Source organism: Chenopodium quinoa, unplaced genomic scaffold (genome assembly GCF_001683475.1).
Source record: "Chenopodium quinoa cultivar QQ74 unplaced genomic scaffold, ASM168347v1, whole genome shotgun sequence".
Taxonomy (NCBI): Eukaryota; Viridiplantae; Streptophyta; class Magnoliopsida; order Caryophyllales; family Amaranthaceae; genus Chenopodium; species Chenopodium quinoa.
This window is the reverse complement of record NW_018742390.1, coordinates 3,274,399-3,293,171: the sequence shown is the minus strand read 5'-3', so window position 1 is coordinate 3,293,171 and position 18,773 is coordinate 3,274,399. Positions and strand designations below refer to the sequence as shown.

At 41.5% G+C, this 18,773-nt stretch overlaps 1 protein-coding gene across 1 annotated transcript; it reads left to right on the top strand.

The window, feature by feature from the left end:
- Positions 1-15,765: 15,765 nt before the first annotated feature.
- Positions 15,766-16,878, top strand: LOC110700089 (mitochondrial import inner membrane translocase subunit TIM23-2-like). The gene has a single exon (XM_021877590.1). The coding sequence runs from the start codon at positions 15,998-16,000 to the stop codon at positions 16,553-16,555; it is 558 nt and encodes a 185-aa protein (XP_021733282.1). The 5' UTR covers positions 15,766-15,997; the 3' UTR covers positions 16,556-16,878.
- Positions 16,879-18,773: the final 1,895 nt, after the last annotated feature.

Sequence of the window (18,773 nt, the reverse complement as noted above, 5' to 3'; positions counted from 1 at the left end):
TGTATCTGTGTCTATGCAGAGCAGGATGGCCAGAACGAAAAAGACAGCTAGGATCACAAATTCAGACGGCTCCTCCCACAGGGTGCCGCTTAGTGAAACATCTGACCAGGCGCCAGATGTGGAAGTGAAACAAGGCGGCCTGGATGCCAGCAATTCTGTGGGGGGAGTCATAGTGACCCCTTCCCATTTAACAGTTAACAAATCTGCTCCTTTTCAAAGAGAGGAGGCGGGCCCCTCCAGGAGAGGGGAGGAGTCGTCCTCTTCAGACTCGTCGGAGGACGATTCCGAGTCAAGCTCTTCTGGCCATGCTTCTTTGGGTACAGAAGAGAAAAACAGCCGCCTGCAAGAGGCGAGACTTTCTCACGCAGTTGAGAAGGGGGACAATTGGGCGAAACCATCCGCCTCTTACCGAGAGCTAAATACCCCCTACTACTGCACGGTACCTCGGGGCCGAATCACAGCCATGCAAGAGAAAGTGGAGAGCTTTATTGCAAACCACACCATGGGCCCCGACTTTCTAGTGTTTGTGCCGGATCCAGAAGACACAGTCGTCTGGCCGGCTGGTTCAAGTTATGAAAGCGCCTGCTTTGGCTGCTACGAGGCGGCCATCAAGGCAGGGCTTCGCTTCCCATTACATCCGGCTGTTCAGCGGATTTTGGATGGGTATGAGTTGGGGTTATGGCAGTTAGCCCCAAACTCCTGGGTCAACGTACTCGGCTATGTGGCCGGGTGCGAACTGCACGGGGTGGAGCCGAGCTTCGAGGCTTTCGCCCATATGAACTATCTCAGCCGGACCCCTAAGACAGGCGGTACCGGCTGGTATCAATTGACAAGCCACAGGGGCTACCTCATGACAAGAGGTAAAGCAAACAAGTGGAAGGACTGGCGGAGCACCTTCCTCATCATTGAGAGTTCAGACATTGAGCAGAACAAGCGCTTCAATAGGTGGAACAGGAATCCGCCCCTTCTTGCAGGCGGCCGTAGCATACCGCCTGTTCCCCCAAGGCTAAGAAAGAGATCCTTGATAAAGGACTCTTTAAAGTAGAGTCGAGGGTCGACTCTACTTCAGGGGTACGAGAGCAAGTACCCCTGCACTGCGTCCCTAGCTTCAAGTGGCTCTATGACGAGTACTTTTTGGCCTCCTGCGGCCTCAGCAGTCAGTGCTCAAGAGGTAGTCGGCCTGTCGGATACTCTATTGTTCCATACATTTGTTGTTTATCTTTTATTAACTTTGCTGTTTGTTTTTGCAGCTGACGCCATGAGCAAAATCACCGCCTCCAAGACTACGGCGGCCATGTTGCGGGCCTCTATTATGCAACAAGCTTCAACCGACTCCCCCAAGAAGGGGGCACCCTTGGTGAGCTCCGAACCTTTCACCCTCTTTTTGGAGTGTTTATGCATATACTGACTTTTTTCTTCTTTTTTAGACGGGTGCTCCAAGAGCTTCATCTTCCCAACAGCCGGACCCCAAGGCCTGGAAGACGACTGTTGGGAGCTCTCCTGGTTCTGCCAGGAAACAGGTGGCGGCTGAGAAACAGCCGGCCACTTCTTCTAAAACTCCAACTGGGCCGCCTAGAGGTATGAAGTTGTCCTTGTAAATTTTAGACTTGCTCCCTTTGTTACTAAGTCTAATCCGTTTGTTTATGCTTGATGCAGCCGGCCCCCAGGAGCCTGACTTGGTAGAGATGGCCAAGTCTATGATCAGGGCAGTTCCTCCAGCTGAAAGGGAGGCGGTCAGGGGTGTCGGCACCCTTGACCTTGACGGGATCGCAGGGGTCCTTGCTGAGGTATACTTAGCATATTTTTGAGTATTTGAATTTCTGGACGCCTGTTTTCTTTTTTGTTTGGAAACTGACGCCTGTTTTTTTGTACTTAGGCCCTGATCCGAGTTAACGGTCTTCGCAAGCCGCTTGATCGGAAGAACAAAGAGGTAAAGGCTGCAAAAGCTATGGCCGCCTCTAACTGTGATAAGGCAATGTTTCAAATTGCCCAAAATGAAGTACTGACCATTGATATTCTTTATTATCAGGCGCAGGCTACCGCCGCTGTTCGAGCTCAGTTAGAGGCGGCCCAAAAGAAGAATGACGAGCTGGAGGCGACCATCACAAATCTCAAGGCCGAGCTGAAACCTCTTTGCCTGAAAATGTACTCTTACGAAGCCATGGAGAAATCCTTGGCCAGCGTAAAGGAACGCCTGGTGACCCAGGAGAAGAGTCTTACCCAAGAGCTCTCGGAAAAGGCCGAGCAAGAGAAGAAAGAGCTGGTCCGGGAGATGATGGAAGACTCCGCTCAAATCCAGCGCATGACCTGGGGCCGCCTCTTCCCCAGTGCCGACTTTGCCTCTTGGGAAAGAACGTACCGCCAGTGTTCGGATACATATAATCAAGAGATCCTGGCGGCTGCTGAAGAAGAGGCGTTGGGGGAAGCGTTGGAAGAGGAGGAGCCGGTAGTGGCGCTTGTGCCACTTGGGGGTAAGGCATCAAAAAAGGATGCAGCTGAAGCCGAGTCCAGCAAGAAGAGTGTTGACCAGGCGGCAGCTGCTAATACTGAACTGCCCCCTTCTTAAGCTTTATGTATTCTTTCCACGGCCTGCGTGCCGTTTGCTTTGTATTTACCCGGCCAGGGGGCCGGGGCTTTGAATATTTTGCTGGTCTTTAATGACCGGCTTATTTTTAATGAATTTTTGTTTTGCTTCAAATTTGTCTAAGTATTCCATATCTAATATCCAATTGTTCACTAGACCGACTGTTTTACATGGCCGAACGTTGCAGACAGGTACGGATAGTTAGTACGCCGCCTATGCCCCTGGACGACTGGTTGTCTGTTTCCAGGATAGACGATCAGTCGGCCATTTATCCAATCAGTATTCGAACTATTTTGTCTGGATCCTTTTTAGGCAGGCGGTCCTGTCATTTGTAAATTTAACCAAGTAGGAAAGTGGTCTGACCAAGTAAATAGAGTATTACCTAGTCGCCAAGGAACTGAGTAGTAGAGATAACAAGCGGCGGGTACCGGTTGTTTCCCTTTAATGCCAATGTTTGTTGGCTTTTAACTCATAATTTGTTAACCTAGCAAGAGTAGTGGTTGAGAGCCCCTGTTTGTTAAAAACAGGCGGACGACTCATACCTTTTAGGCTCCATACTAAGTTGAGTGAATATTAAGTTAACATAGGAGTTACTTAGTCTTCGTCACAATCTAGATTGAGTAGTAGAGGTACCAGGCGGCGGATGCCGGCTGATCCCCTTGATTTGCCAATGTTTGTGGGCTATTAACTCAATAGGTTACCTAGTAGGAATAGGGGTTTGAGTGCCCCTGTTAGCCAAAAAACAGGTGGTCTACTCAAACCTTTTAGGTTCCATACCAAATTTGAGGGAGTGACTATGATTTAACGTTGGAGTTACTCAGTCGCCGTCACTTTTGCTTGAGAAGTAGAGGTACCAGGCGGCGTAGGCCGGCTAGACCCCTTGATTCGCCAATGTTTGTTGGCTATTAACTTAATAGGTACCCCCTGCATTTATCCCAAGTAATACAGGCGGTCATCTGACTCAGATGTCAACTGCTACCACTGGTTTGGTTAGTGATAGAGTTATCCTTGTCTCAAAAACGGCTATGTGGTTGCCCTTGGGGACAGTCGTATAGGTGCCGTGTAATTAGTTTATAGAACAATGTTCCACCCAAAAGGGAGCTGCTCTCTGCGACGAATTTCATCCGGAGGGATGCCGTCGGACGCCTGCTATGATGTTGGGACAGGTCGTATTAGTTTTGTAGATTTGATCAGTTGGCTTGGCGCCTGGTCTGATCATTCGGCCTGTGGCCTTGGTAAGTTCTTGGTGAACGTAGGTGCTAAGTAAAAGGAGGGTAGCCGCCTGTTAGGCACAGGGTCGGCCAGGCCCTAATCTTTTTAGCTAAGTATTAGGGGGGTGGCTATGTGTTTGGAACCAGTCGGCCATCTTCTTATGGAGAGTAGCTGATTATATGCCCAGACGACATGCCCTTATTGTGAATGAAATACTCAATGGAGAGTAGCCGAATGTAAAGGTACAGACGGCATGCCCCTCTGAAGATAGAGTGAAAAACTCAATGGAGAGTAGCCGACTGTAAAGGTACAAACGGCATGCCCCTCTGAAGATAGAGTGAAAAACTCAATGGAGAGTAGCCGACTGTAAAGGTACAGACAGAATGCCCTTCTGAAGATAGAGTGAAAAACTCAATGGAGAGTAGCCGACTGTAAAGGTACAGACGGCATGTCCCTCTGAAGATAGAGTGAAAAACTCAATGGAGAGTAGCCGACTGTAAAGGTACAGACGGCATGCCCCTCGTAGTACAAAATTGAATAGTAAGTGCAAACTTTTATTAAGTAGCTCTTTACTTTACATCATTCAAAAGAAATATTTCTTAAGATTATCTACATTCCAAGTTCGAGGCAACGGTTGTCCGTCTGGTGTTTCCAGACGGTAGGTACCGTCCCTGACTTCCTCATAGATTCGGTAGGGTCCTTCCCAGTTGGGAGTTAGTTTGCCAGACTCATTAGCCCTACCAACTGCTTCCATTTTTCTAAGTACAAAGTCCCCTACTTTGAGTGGACGCTTGTGTACTTTTTTGTTGTATGATCTAGTCATTCTCAGGCGATAGATCTCATGGCGCAAGACAGCATTGCCCCTCTTTTTAGGAAGTGAGTCTAATGCCAGGCGCATGGCTTCCCAGTTTGCCTCTTCGTCATATAGCATTACTCGAAGAGTCGGCTGGTAGTGTTCTATTGGAAGAACAGCTTCCGCACCGTAAGTTAGGAGGAATGGAGTTTCTCCAGTTGCCCCTTTTTCAGTCGTCCTAATGGCCCAGAGAACATGTGGTAGTTCATCCGCCCATAGGCCGCCTGCTCGTTCAATCTTTTTCTTGAGACCGTCTAAGATGATTTTATTAAAGGCTTCTACCTGGCCGTTTGCTTGTGGACGGCCGACAGATGCAAAGTAGTTTGCAATTCCTTGATCACCCAACCAGCTTTTCAGAACAGGCGTCTCAAATTGGGGACCATTATCAAAAACCATAGACATGGGAACCCCGAACCGAGTGATGACATTTTTCCAAATGAATGAAATTACATCTTTCGTCTTGATTCCCTTTACAGCCTCCGCCTCTACCCATTTAATGAAGTAGTCGACGGCAACAAGTATGTACCTCCTTCCGCCTGTAGCAGGCGTATATGGACCCAGAATGTCCATGCCCCACTTAGCAAACGGTAGTGGGCTGTGAATGGTAGTGAGGTCAGTAGCCGGACGGTGAATTAGTTTACCAAACCTTTGGCACTTGTCACATTTTTTCACCATCTCCATTGCATCTGCTTCCAAAGTAGGCCAAAAGTAGCCCTGCCGCCTTGCCCTTTGAGCAAGCATCCTACCACCTATATGAGAAGCACAGTAACCAGAGTGAAGATCGTCTAGTATCTCTCGTCCCTTTTCTGGAGTAACACACTTTAAGAAGGGTTGAAGGTACCCCTTTTTGTGAAGTTCTCCCTTTATCATTTCAAAACAGGTGGCTCGTTTTTTCAGTGCTGCCGCCTGTTGAGTATCATCCGGCAGTGTACCGTTTGTCAGATATGCCCTGATTGAATCCATCCAGGTTGAGCTTCTGTCTAGGATTCCAATAGGGTTTTCCTCGATGCTTCTCTTCTCCATTACTTCCCAAAAAACAGTTCGAGGAGTATCAGAGGAGGCGGATGATGCTAATTTTGACAGTGCATCCGCCTGGTTGTTTTCTGATCTCGGCACTTGGATCAGATGGAAATCCTCAAGGGAGCCGACTGCTTGTCGGACCGCCTGTAAATACTTGATCATGGCCGGATGGGTTGCTTCGTATTCTCCATTGTACTGACTCACTATCAATTGTGAATCGGAACAGGCGTCTACTTTTCTTGCCCCTGCCGCCTTGCACATGCGGATCCCGGCTAGTAAAGCTTCATATTCTGCCTCATTGTTTGAAGCCTGAAAACTGAAGCGTAGAGCATACTCGTACCTGTCGCCCTCTGGCGACTGACATATGACGCCTGCTCCACAACCATTTGAAGTAGAGCTTCCGTCCACATATACCTTCCATACTTGGTCTGGAACTTGAGAGTCAGGAGGACGAGTCATCTCTACAATAAAATCAGCAAAGGCTTGCCCCTTCACTACTTTTCTAGGCTCGAATGTAACTTCGAGGCTCTGTATTTCTATGGCCCATTTGATCATTCGGCCTGACGACTCCATGATGGTCAGTGGCCGCTTGATAGGTTGGTCTGTATACACGACGACTGCATGTGCCAAAAAGTAGGGCTTCAATTTTTTAACAGCCATGAAGAGTGCAAGACCAAATTTCTCCACTAGGGGATACCTCAACTCGGCATTTTTCAGTACGTGACTGACAAAGTAGACCGGGAGCTGACAGCCGTCCCTTTCAGCAAGGAGAACAGCGCTTAACGCATGATCAGAGACGGCCAGGTACATGTAGAGAACCTCTTTGGGCAAAGGGCTGACCAGCCTCGGCAAGGAATGTAAGTGAACTTTTAATTTCTGGAAGGCGGCCTCAGCATCCGGCCCCCATTCAAACCTTGCCTTTTTCTTAATTGCCTGGAAAAAGTATAGGCATTTGTCGCCTGATCGGCTTAGAAATCTTCCCAAGGCCGCCAGACAACCTGTTAACTTCTGAACCTCTCGGATGGTACGAGGCGACTGCATGTCAATGACTGCCTGCACCTTCTCAGGGTTCTCCTCTATTCCTCTCTGATTGATAAGGAATCCGAGAAATTTCCCACACTCAACTCCAAATACACATTTCTTGGGATTGAGCATGACATGGTGCCGCCTGAGTGTGGCGAAAGTTTCTCGGAGGTCCGACAGATGATCTTTCTAAAGTTTAGTCTTGACAATCATATCATCAATGTATGCCTCGACGTTTCTCCCAATCTGATCAAAGAACACAGTGTTTATCATTCGTTGGAAGGTAGCCGGGGCATTCTTAAGACCAAACGGCATGACCGTGTAACAGTATAACCCCTGATCAGTGACGAAGGTCGTCTTCTCCTGATCTTTCTTCCATAAAGGAATTTGATGGAAACCAGAATAGGCGTCCATAAAACTCATCAAGGCATGGTCGGCTGTTGAGTCGACCAGGTTATCAATTTTAGGCAGAGGGTAACTGTCTTTGGGGCACGCCTTGTTTAAGTCTGTGTAGTCTACACACATTCGCCAGGTGCCATTCGGCTTTTTAACAAGCACCACATTTGCAACCCAGTCTGGGAAGTAACATTGCCGAATGAACCCTGCATCAAGTAATTTTTTAACTTCGGCGGCTGCCGCCTGACTTCTTTCTTCGCCATGGTTCCGCTTCTTTTGCCGTACCGGCTTCTTTTTCGGATCCACGGCGAGTTTATGTACCGCCAGTTCAGGACTAATGCCTGCCATTTCATGGACTTCGAATGCAAAGATGTCCTTGTATTCTTTCAATAGGTTGTGAAAGTTGTCACCAAGGTTTCTCAGAGCAGTCGTCCCAACTTTGACTGTTCGGTCAGGACGTGAGTCTTCTAAGATCAGGTCCGCATGCTCACCAGCCGGCTGAGGGCGGAACTCATCCGGACGCTCCTCTGCCAATGATTGCTATTTTCTTGCTTTTCTTGCGGCCCCTGTCTGGGATGCCTTTCTCTTTTTGCCGCCTGCTTCTTGAACAGGCGCACTCTCCTTGTCAAGGTCTGTTTTTTCACCGCTTGACCCAGTAGCCAAAACAGTGGGCTTGACATCCGAGAGATAGCACTCTCGGGCCATCCTCTGATCTCCCCTTAGGGAGCCGACTGTTCCATTATCCCTCTCAAACTTGAGCAACATAAGAGACGGGATTATAACAGCCTTGGAATTATTCAGGGTAGGTCGACCCAGAATCATGTTGTAGGCCGAGAGTTCCTCTACTACCAGGAACCGGACTACCATGTGTCGTCCTTCCCCTTTTTCGCCCAGGCGGATGGGTAAATCTACTCGTCCCAGTGGGTGGACGACTCCTCCTCCAAACCCTACTAAGAGGTGGGAGGCCGGATGTATGCAATCAGTCTGATATTTTAGTTTCGACAGACATTTGCTACTGATGAGATCTGAGGAGCTTCCGGTATCTATGAGGATTCGGCCAACTCTCTGGTTGGCCACTTTACATTCAATAACGAGAGGGTCGTCATGCGGCCCCCTTACCCCTCCTAGATCAGAGCTTCCGGTATCTATGAGGATACGACTGCATCATCTGTATCAGAGCTGTCGGCCTGCTGATTCTTTTTGGCCGTCTGCTTTTTTGAGGAAGTGTTCCCCGTAGATTTCTTGACATAAGTGTCAAGATCACCTTGCTCAGCCAGGCGGTCTAGGTACCGCATGAGACTGATGCAGTCATTGGTGTGATGACCAACATCATCATGATAAGCACAAAATTTATCTTGGTTCCGGTTGTTTGCAGAACCCTTCATGGGGACCGGCTTCTCAATTGAGATCTGTCCCTTGATTTCTTTTAGGATAAACTGGTTATCCTTGTTAAACGCATACTTTGGGGAGTATAGTTTGAATTCTTTTTTCTTTTTCTGGGCCGGCTGTTTAGAGGAATCAGCCGCCCAGACCTCTTTTCTTTTCTCATCTTTGTTAGACGACTGTTTCTGTCGTCCTTCTCTTTTGTCGAACCTTTTCCCGTCCGACTGTTTTATCGTACAAAGATCAGTCGCCTGTATATAGGCTTCTGCTTCAATCAAGGCCTCTTGAAGAGTCGCCACCCTTTTTCGAACCAAATCAAATTTGAAGGTAGACCCATCTTTGAGACCTCTGAAAAAGTCAGTATAAGCTACCTCATCCGGTAACCCTTGAATCTGTATTCTCATCAGGTTAAACCGCCTGATGTAAGAACGAAGCCCCTCCTTCTCGCCCTGCTGAATTGTTCCCAAATCAAGGGTCGTTTTCTTCGCAGGGATGTTCATGGCGAAGTTGGAGGCAAATAAGTAAGCAAGCGTCCTGAAGCTATTTACACAACCAGTCGGCAGGTTGCCAAACCATTGCTGTGCGATTCCTTTGAGATTCGCTGGAAACACTTGCACCAAGTGGGATCATCCAACCCTTGAAGGTACATCAGGTTGGTGAATGCCATCAGATGGTCTTCTGGGTTAGTAGTGCCGTCATAGGCGCCTACTAGTACATTTTTCACTTTGGCCGGCTGAGCGGCTTCAGTAATTTCCTTGGAGAAGGCCGACGGCTGTTCACCAAGTCTAAGCAATCGTAGCTGCCAGTCCATAGGTTGGACGTTTTTTGCTGCAGGTCCACCAAACGGAGGTGGCTGCAAAAAATATTGTTGTTGCGGCACAAATGGTAAGTTTGGTACCGCCAGGTCGCTATGAAAGCCGGACTGACGGGAGGTGCCGCCTGACTGATTCTCATGATACGACTAAGTATGCCTCATCGAGGCATTTCACAAACTGTCTTGAAAGTTTGAAGTAGAGGCCGACTCTGACAATCGGTCACTCTTCTTCTACTCTAGCAGTAGCCGAGCATCTGTGAATGTTTGCTTCGACCCGTCCGCCTGAAGATGACGAACAGGTTTCCTATTTCCTGTAGGATAACGGAATTTTGTGAAATCAAGGGCAGGTGGCTCCCGCTTCCTAGATTTAGGATGAGGAGTCGCCTCTCGCCCTTGAACTGGCTTCCTCTTCAGTGAAGTGGAGGGTTTCTTGGCCGACTGCTCCTTGACTGGAGCAGGCGGCTTCTTGTTGATCAACTCTTGAATCTCTCCCTTGAAGTCCCTCATGAAGGTCATGAGTTCGTTCCTTGTGATGGGAGCAGACCCATCAGTCGGCTGTTGCCGACCAGGCGGTGCGCCTGTTGGCTCGCTTCCTGTTTGAAGATACTCCCGTTCCCTCCTTTCGGTATAACGGGTACGTCGGGCCCTTAGGGTCCCGTCTGAAGCTGTATGAGCTTCAACTTCAAATTCACTTTCGGTATCATGGTCCGACTGAACTTGAGGGTCGTCTAGGGGACGCCTCTCTTCAGGAGTCGGTACAGACTTGGATGCCATCTCAGAAGTACTCTCCCCACAGACGGCGCCAAATGTTTCGGGGTTTTCTGATGTCCTGCGGGAGAGTTACAATTCCGAGATTGGAACCGAACGCCTGTACCTGCAAAATAACGGAGACTCCTGTGAGCTCCGCCTCCAACGGTCAAGTTAGTACCTGATTAAGGAGTAATTAATGCGGAAATTAAAGTGATTTGGTCTCTCTAGGTGAGAGTGTTTAATGTAGGTAATCTGCTTTGTTAGCGAGATCAGCCGGTTATTACTGTGTATAATTAATGTGTTTTTTCCGTAATGTTTCTGTTCTCTTCTTGTAATTCCCCTTAATGAGGATTAAGGGAGGTATTTATAACCTTGGGAAACGTGCCCATCCTAGGTTTAGGTAAACCTAGGGCCGATTGGGCTTCCCTCGGAAGTTGGGCCTGGGTGGCCGGTTTCTCCATTAGGCATGGAGTATGTCACATGTCTTGACATAACAGGTCCAAGGTGGACGAATAAGCGCGTGCCACGTGGGAAGCCCTGACTGTTCCAACTGGGGGACACTTGGCAGGACCTGATTGGTCCACGTGGCGCATTCCGATTGGTGGGAGCAAAATCCCCTAATCAGGAATGATGGGACTCTTCAACCTGCATATGTGTTACTTTATTATTAGGACATACGCCTTGATTTATTTGTGTGTTGACTTGACGGGATCTTCTCCTTTAACACAATCCGGGTTGTCTGACTAATTCGTTCCTAGTTGTGTTGTGTCGGTTGTAGCTTAGTGGAAGCAGGACAACTATAGGGCACATTATAGGGCTATTGGCTATGGTTTTCTTCCTTTCTCCTTTCCTTCATTAGGGGAATTAGAGAAGGATGATGTTGTGTTTCTCAAGCGGGTTCAGGCTTCACTAGGGCTTAGGATATTGGTGCTATCATGCTAGTGCAACTACGTGCTTACATCTTCAGCAGGATCGGGTTCGACATAGCTACAGGGGTGGGGGCCCATATTGTATCCCGACTCTCCACTAATTTCTTATAATTCGGTTGACTTTGTAGGTTTTTATTATTTTTCATAATATTAAATAAATAAATACTGGACAAAAATTACCTATGAACTAACACAAATTGAACTGAAGCAACCTTAATTGAATTGATTTGGATTGAAATTTCTTCATAAAAATCCTAAAGCAAAATTTTTTGATTAAGGCAGACTTTCACTAAACATTTTAAGAAGGGCCTGTTATAATATCTACTTTAAGAAAATTCATGAATAGTGCATGGACATTTATATCCCTAAAAATGTTCTTTTACATATATGCCCCTATTTGATGTTAAACGCCTTATGCTTGTCTCTTTATTTGAATTCCCAAAATTAATTTAAAAAGTTTTGTTTTCTTTCACTCTCTATATTTCTATTTATTTTAATTTTCCTATTTAGAAGTCATTTAACATTATGTCTATATCAAATTCACATCTATGTTTTTTACCATTTAATCACTAAATCAAAGTAGCTAAACTAAAATTTAGAACATTACACAACTACACAAACATCCAGCACATTTATCGTCTATATCACAAAACTGGCATATGGTATAAAGAAGATCTATAAATATTCTTCTCAAAGGACAGGCTATCACTCGCGGCGATTGCGCGCGTTGGAATCCCTAGTTACCCTAAAAGTAAATGAAGCTACCATTATATACTTGTAGGTGTCATTCGAAGCGCGCCTAATTAAGCATGTTGTGAATATGCTTGGCACTCATAGGAAGTGGGAATTAACCTTATAAGATTAGGGACATGATTAGGGATAAATCAAAGTAGAGAGTTGTCAACAAGTTTTTAAGAAACTTGTAAACCGTTCACGGATTATTTAAGGAAACTACGAATAAAGGACAACAATAGGCAACAACATTTGACCCGTGAAGATTACACCCCATTCATAATCCATGAGATTACTAACTCCATATGGTTCGGAACCATGAAATGAGGATCGGGGATGATGGTACGAATTGTCATGGAGTCACGTTCGCTCTTATTGGCCACTACTCGATTATTATTGTGAAAAGTAATCCTGAAATCTAAAGGCACAAGAAAAAAAAAGATTCAATTTGCTCCAAACTAATATAATATTAGGCTAAATTTGTTGAATATTAATGCAACACATAATTCTAAAATTGCGATCACTTGATTAAACAACAAGATTAAAAAGGATCCTAACCGATTGTCAAAATTATCTATTAGCCGTTATATTCAATTATATATTTCCTTTATACGTGCAAGATGGTGATCAACAATAACAATAGAATAAAAAATAATATTGGAAGCAATTCAACCACATCGCCATCAGTCAAATCAAAGCATAATAATAAACCTAATCATGATATTAGCAATTAGAATAATAATAAGAGTATATTTAAGTGAGTTAATTACTCACGTTCCACACTTATTTAAATTGTTACATCATGAATAAAAAACGTTAGTGTGGGTAATTTTCAAACACTCAAATTTGAGCCCCACTGTAATCATGCTTTTAGGCATGGTGGTTTCCAAAGGGAAAGAAGTTAGAGATAAAAGAGTTGTCAACAAGTATTAGGAACTTATAAAATGTTCACGGGTGTGACGATTACACCCCATCCAAGGTCACAGAGATCACTAACTCTATAGTGGTCCGGTACCATGACTGGATATTCGGGACGATGGTACAACTCCAACCTAAAAGATATTGAATCTACCCTAAATTGGTCTCTACTTAATTCTTATGATATTCATGTGCGCTTTCTGATCAACATACATTCATTAAATTATAAGCATATTTAATCTACGTTGGTTGATTATTAATGCACAAATAAATCTATTATTGTCGATAACTTGAATTAAAATCATATTAAGCCTAAATAAAATTATTAATTATCTTATTAAGCGTAATTTCAAGTACAAATTCCATTTAAACCTACATAAAGAGCGTGATCATGCAATAACAATCAATTATGAATAATCAAGAAACATAATACTGACACAACAATCATCATCGTTATTATAATAATCATAATCTCATCAAAGCATAATTAATAGAATGATCCTAGGCATGATACAAAACAGATTAATAAAAAACCCTAAGCTAGCATGTCACTAAAAAGTAAAGATCAAAGCTTTAACCTAAACATGATACTAGAAAGCATGTTTAGTTATTAATTCAGATTCAAGACTTAATTATGAGTGATTATGTTCCAGATCCCTCCCAATTGTTTTTGCGGGGATCGAAAACACAACACTCCCTATCAAGTAGGGCCTTAATCACCAATGCAGCGACAACCGATTGTATAATTTTACAAGCAACTGGGTTAGTTTTAGTTATGTGATGGTATTCTTAAATCTTGACATGTTAATAAGTGTTATAAAAGATTTATGGAAAAATTGTCAGGAACTACTCACTTAATAAATGAATTTGTAAACAACTACTCGCTAAAAAGTGTTACAAAAAAAACTACCCTCCAAATTTAAATAGTTTGATTAGCACTATCTTATTTCATTTCCCGGTAACAAATTCCGGCGAGTGGAGTCCATTTGTTATTTTCCCTCCACAAATACATCATCACTCTCGTATATATTAACCAACCCTCTTATTCTTTGCAAAAATTTAATTTTCAATTGGCGACTTTCACAAAGATTTGGTTTTTTAAATTAAGTTTTTGCAAAGAAGAGGAGCGTTGGTTATATATATACAAGGGTGAGAATTTTTTCGAATAAAATAATAACAAATGGGCCACACTTGCCAGAATTTATTGCCGGAAAAAGAAAAATGTAGTGCTACTCAAACTTTTAAAATTTAGGTGGTAGTTTTTATTATAAAAGTTTCAGCTATTTCACCAAATGCCACTGAGTATTTACAAAATTCACCAAATGCCATCAAATTTTTCAAAATTCACTAAATTCCACTGACACACAATACAATGACACCTCGTGCCACTAATAGTATGTGGACGTTAGTTTTCTGTCAATGCAATTCTTATTTCACCAAATGCCATTACGTTTTAAAATTAATACACAATAATTATTTATTAATGAAAAAAATAATACTTTTTTTCGATTTTCGTGACGAATATTGTTCGGGTATGGTTTTGGGGGTCATTTTGACCCTTTATGGGTACAAATTAAACTAGAAATTGGCAAAAAAAACGTAAATACCCCGTTTTGCAATTTTTTTCCAAAAAAAAATTACGATATCGACATACAAAACGGAGCATATATGTTTGTCAGTGGCACACATATTAAGGAGAGGAGAGAGAGTGAGAGAGAATGATAAAACAAGTGGAGTACACTTAAAAAGCAAGATATAAAACTTACCCAAAAAGGAAACATGTCAACTAAAAAAAAACTTGCTAAAAAGGAATATGTGTCAACTAATAGAAAACCAAATGCCATTAATGACGTACCCCCTAAAACCTTACCCGATCAGTTTTAATGGTTAAAAAATAACGACACGCTAATCGAAATATTTTTCAACATACAAAACAAAGTATTTACGTTATATTTTATCAATTCCGAGCTTAATTTGTTCCCATAAAGATTCAAAATGATCCCTAAAACTATACCTGAGCAATTTTTGCCACGAAAATGAAGAAAAAAAAATTATTTTTATTAATTAAAATAAATAATTAAAATGAACCACTTATATTATGACACGTGTCAAGATTTAATCTTAATGACTAACAGCCGTTAATGGCATTTGGTGAATTTTTTAAAAGCTCGATGTCATTTGGCGAATTTTGAAAACCTTGATAGTATTTAGTGAATTTTGAAAGTACTCAGTGACATTTAGTGAAATAGCCGTAAAAGTTTTTATTAAGTAACTAGGTTAGATCTCGTGTCATGCACGGTTTTCCACTCTTTATTATGGTGTATTAATTTAAAATTATATTTAAATATAATAAACAATATGGTCTAAAATAAATTTCTTATTTTATAATCAACCAACTTAAAATATATTTTTTTCTATCCTTTACGACTGCATATTTTATTTTACGTTCAATCTTAATAATATTTTGTACCCAAATGGCATATTATTTTTTATCTATGTTTGAAAATTTGTCATTTACTAATTATTTTAGCTTGAAAGATATATATTCATGATTTTTTTTTATAAATAATCACTATACATTTAAAATAATTATTTATACAGGAATTTAAATAAGGATATGGTTAAATATCTAAGTTGGTAAATATATTATTTTGTGATTATTTTTTCTTAATTTTAGAAGAAAATATTTGCATATATTCTCTATCAATTTTTTTTTCAATTATTTTCTTATAAATATATCAAAGGACACACCCAAAGATGACATGTCATTGATGGTGTGTCTTTTAGTATATAGTTATTATTAATTGATTGATTGTTTACAAATTCACTTATTAAGCGAATAAGACCCTGTTCTTTTCACCATAAAAAAATAATATTAAGTAAAAATAATTTCAGTTCAGTAAAAATAATTTCAGTTCAATAAAAATAAGTTCAGTTCAGTAAAAATAATTTCAGTTCAGTAAAAATAAGTTCAGTTCAGTAAAATTCAGTTTTGTTAAAGAAGAATTATAATAAAAAAAATCAGTAAAAATAATTTCATTTCATTAAAAATAATTTCACTTCATCAAAATTAAGGTGAATTAAACAGGGTCTAAGTCCTAATAATTTTTCCAATATTTAACGGTTGTTCATGAGTATTGAGTATTGACATCTTCAGGTTAAGCAGTCTTCGCGTTCTCTCGAGTCATCGAAAAACTCCCAACACAAACGCCCCCTCGCTCTTTCTCTATTAACCCAAAACCAGGCTTAAAAGAGAGAGAAAAAGCTTCGAGGGTTCGTTGTAAAGAATTGTCCATTTTCCCAAATCCAAATTTCCCTTTTCCAAAACCCTAACCCTAAATTAATCCCTCAATCATCTCATCAAACCCTAAAACTCCACAACAATGGCGTTTAATCAACCAAAAGAAAACGAAAATCACGAGCAACGTCGTCTTTACAATCCATACCAAGACCTTGAAATCCAGGCCCAGAAGCTCTATCAACTTCCTACACAACCCGAATTCCTTTTCCACGAAGAATCACTCCGACAACGCAGATCTTGGGGTGAGAATCTCACCTACTACACCGGTTGCGGCTACTTGGCCGGAGCTTCCTCTGGCGCTGCAAAGGGATTCGTTGATGCTGTCCGTGCTTCGGAGCACGCTGACACCGTGAAGCTTCGGGTTAATCGTGTCCTCAATTCTTCCGGCTTGACCGGTCGCCAGTGGGGGAACCGAGCTGGAGTCATTGGCCTCATGTATGCTGGACTTGAGAGTGGGCTTGTTAAGTGGAGGGATACCGATGATGTTTTCAATAGTGTGGTTGCTGGCCTTGCTACCGGTGCGCTGTTTAAGGCGGCTTCGGGTCCGAGGGCTGCTGCTGTTGCTGGTGCCGTTGGTGGGTTGCTTGTCGGATGCACGGTTGGGATGAAGCATGCTATTAAGAGATATGTTCCCGTTTGATTTGATCTCATAAGGCTGGTAGACTTTATTTATGAATTTTATTTTATTACTTTAAAATTTAAAATTGGAAAGAGTTTGCAATTTTGATGATGTGATGAATGAATGAGTAAAAAAGAAACAGACAGTCGAATTCGTTTGTCTTAATTTGTGGCGTAATATGGTTATTAGTATATGTTTATGCTTCCAATTCGTAGGTATTACTGGGCATTATTGCTACAACCTACTTTTAATAAGTTTATTTTGGTTGTGCTATGCTTGTAATTTGTATAACTTATATAGGTGATTCAATAATATACAGAAAAAGCTTAGACTTTGCCTTCTAATGCCTGTTATGTTTCGATTTTTGTTGCCATATGTGCTATAGTTTGGTATACATTTGATAAAGCAACTATCTTGTATCAGTTGTATGCATTGCTCCTTCTTGTAGAAGATGAAAGTATAAATTGTGGCAACAATATGAAATTCTTCCTTTATTTTCTTTTATTCGCAACACACTCTTATGGTGCACTCTTGATACATGTAGCACCTAACCCTTCCCCATTCCTGGTGTTAAAGTTATTTTGATTAAGTTGTTTGTTTACCTACCCAAACAACCTCCTAAAAATGTGTGTGTTGAAGTTGTGTTGGAAATAAAAGGAATCAGAGGAAGTATGTGCCTGGGTTAGCCTCTTATTGTCATTGGGAAGGCCAATGGAGATTAATGCTGTTCTAACAGAAGAGTTCGTTTCGTTGATGATTAGTAGAAAAATCATAATTATGTCACTATAAATAAAAGTAGTTAGGAATTTTGATTTGGGTTCAATTATGATAATTCTGTCATTTGTGATTGAATAGTTGTATGCATTATTCTTTCTTGTATAAGATGAAAGAAACCGTGGATTGGGAGTTTGGACACCTAATATGTACTTGGTGGTCTTATTTGACTTGAATTTTCTCCAATTGAAAATATTCCATGAGGCTTTACTGACTAAATCATAGAAAAGTATCCATACCATGTTATTTCTGGATTTTTTTGAGTCAATGATCTCTTACAGTTATACACTTATACTACTAAAGAAAGTTAATTATGTAGTTTTTTTATGATAGTATATATGATTTATATAATGGAGATCAATTTCTAATCTGGGAAATACTGTGAATTTAGAGATAGTATTGTGAATATTGAACCACCAATATTGTGTAATCAACTACCTTCTAATATTGTGAAAAGCCTTCAATTTTGATGTGATAAATGAAAGAGTAAAAAGGAATGAGTCTTCGAATTTGTTTGTCTCAATTTGTGGCATAATAAGATTATAAGTATGTCTTTGCTTCCTGTTCATACAATTTGTAGGTATTGCTATGCATGATTGATACAAGCTACTTTTTTTTTTTTTTTTTTTGGGCTATATATTATGCTTACAATTTGTGAAACTTATTTAGGCGAGTCAATAATATTACAGAAAATGCTTAGACTTTGCCTTCTAATGCCTGTAATGCTTCAAATTTAAATGGTTTGGTATAAATTAGATAAAGCTGTCATTTGTTATTGAGTAGCTGTATGCATTGCTTTTTCTTGTATAAGATGAATGTAGGCGACCGTATATGTGCCTGGGGTGGCCTCAATCTTATGGTTACCGGACAAGTCTATGGAGATTAATTCTATCCTAACTAAGGAAGTCATTGATGTTTACTTGTTTTGTAGAGAATTCATAAATGTCTCTCCTCTTCTAAACAAATTATTTTGCCTTTTCTTGTATTAGATGAAAGTAGAGGAAGGTTAAAGTAGAGGGACACCTTATAAGATCTGCTGTATTTAATTTAGTTTACAGAGTAAGATAGAGGTTTCTCTGCTCCTATTGAGGATATTCCATGTAGAAGAGTGTACACACCCTGATATTTGGGTTAATTAGAACTTGCCTGTCCTAACACATGGGATAGTTATTTATTTATTTATTTTTTGAGGCAATACATGGGATAGGTAGTTATTGATACCTTTCTGTGTTCTTTATTACTTGACTTGGTGGTTTGTTTGTTGTTTGTTTTTTTTTTCTTCCGAAATTTATTTTAGCATGACCTATTTCTTTTTTTGGCTTATTTTACAATGTAAGTTGACTATTATACCCTAATTAATGTAACCTTGTTAACAACTTAACACCCCTCATTACTCCTTATTACTAATTACATTCACTTAACTACTCCTTCCAAATTTATTAACCTACTCACCCACGCAACTATA

Bases quoted from the DNA above. Each gene is read 5' to 3' on its own strand.
- LOC110700089 (XM_021877590.1), top strand. From the start codon at position 15,998: ATGGCGTTTAATCAACCAAAAGAAAACGAAAATCACGAGCAACGTCGT.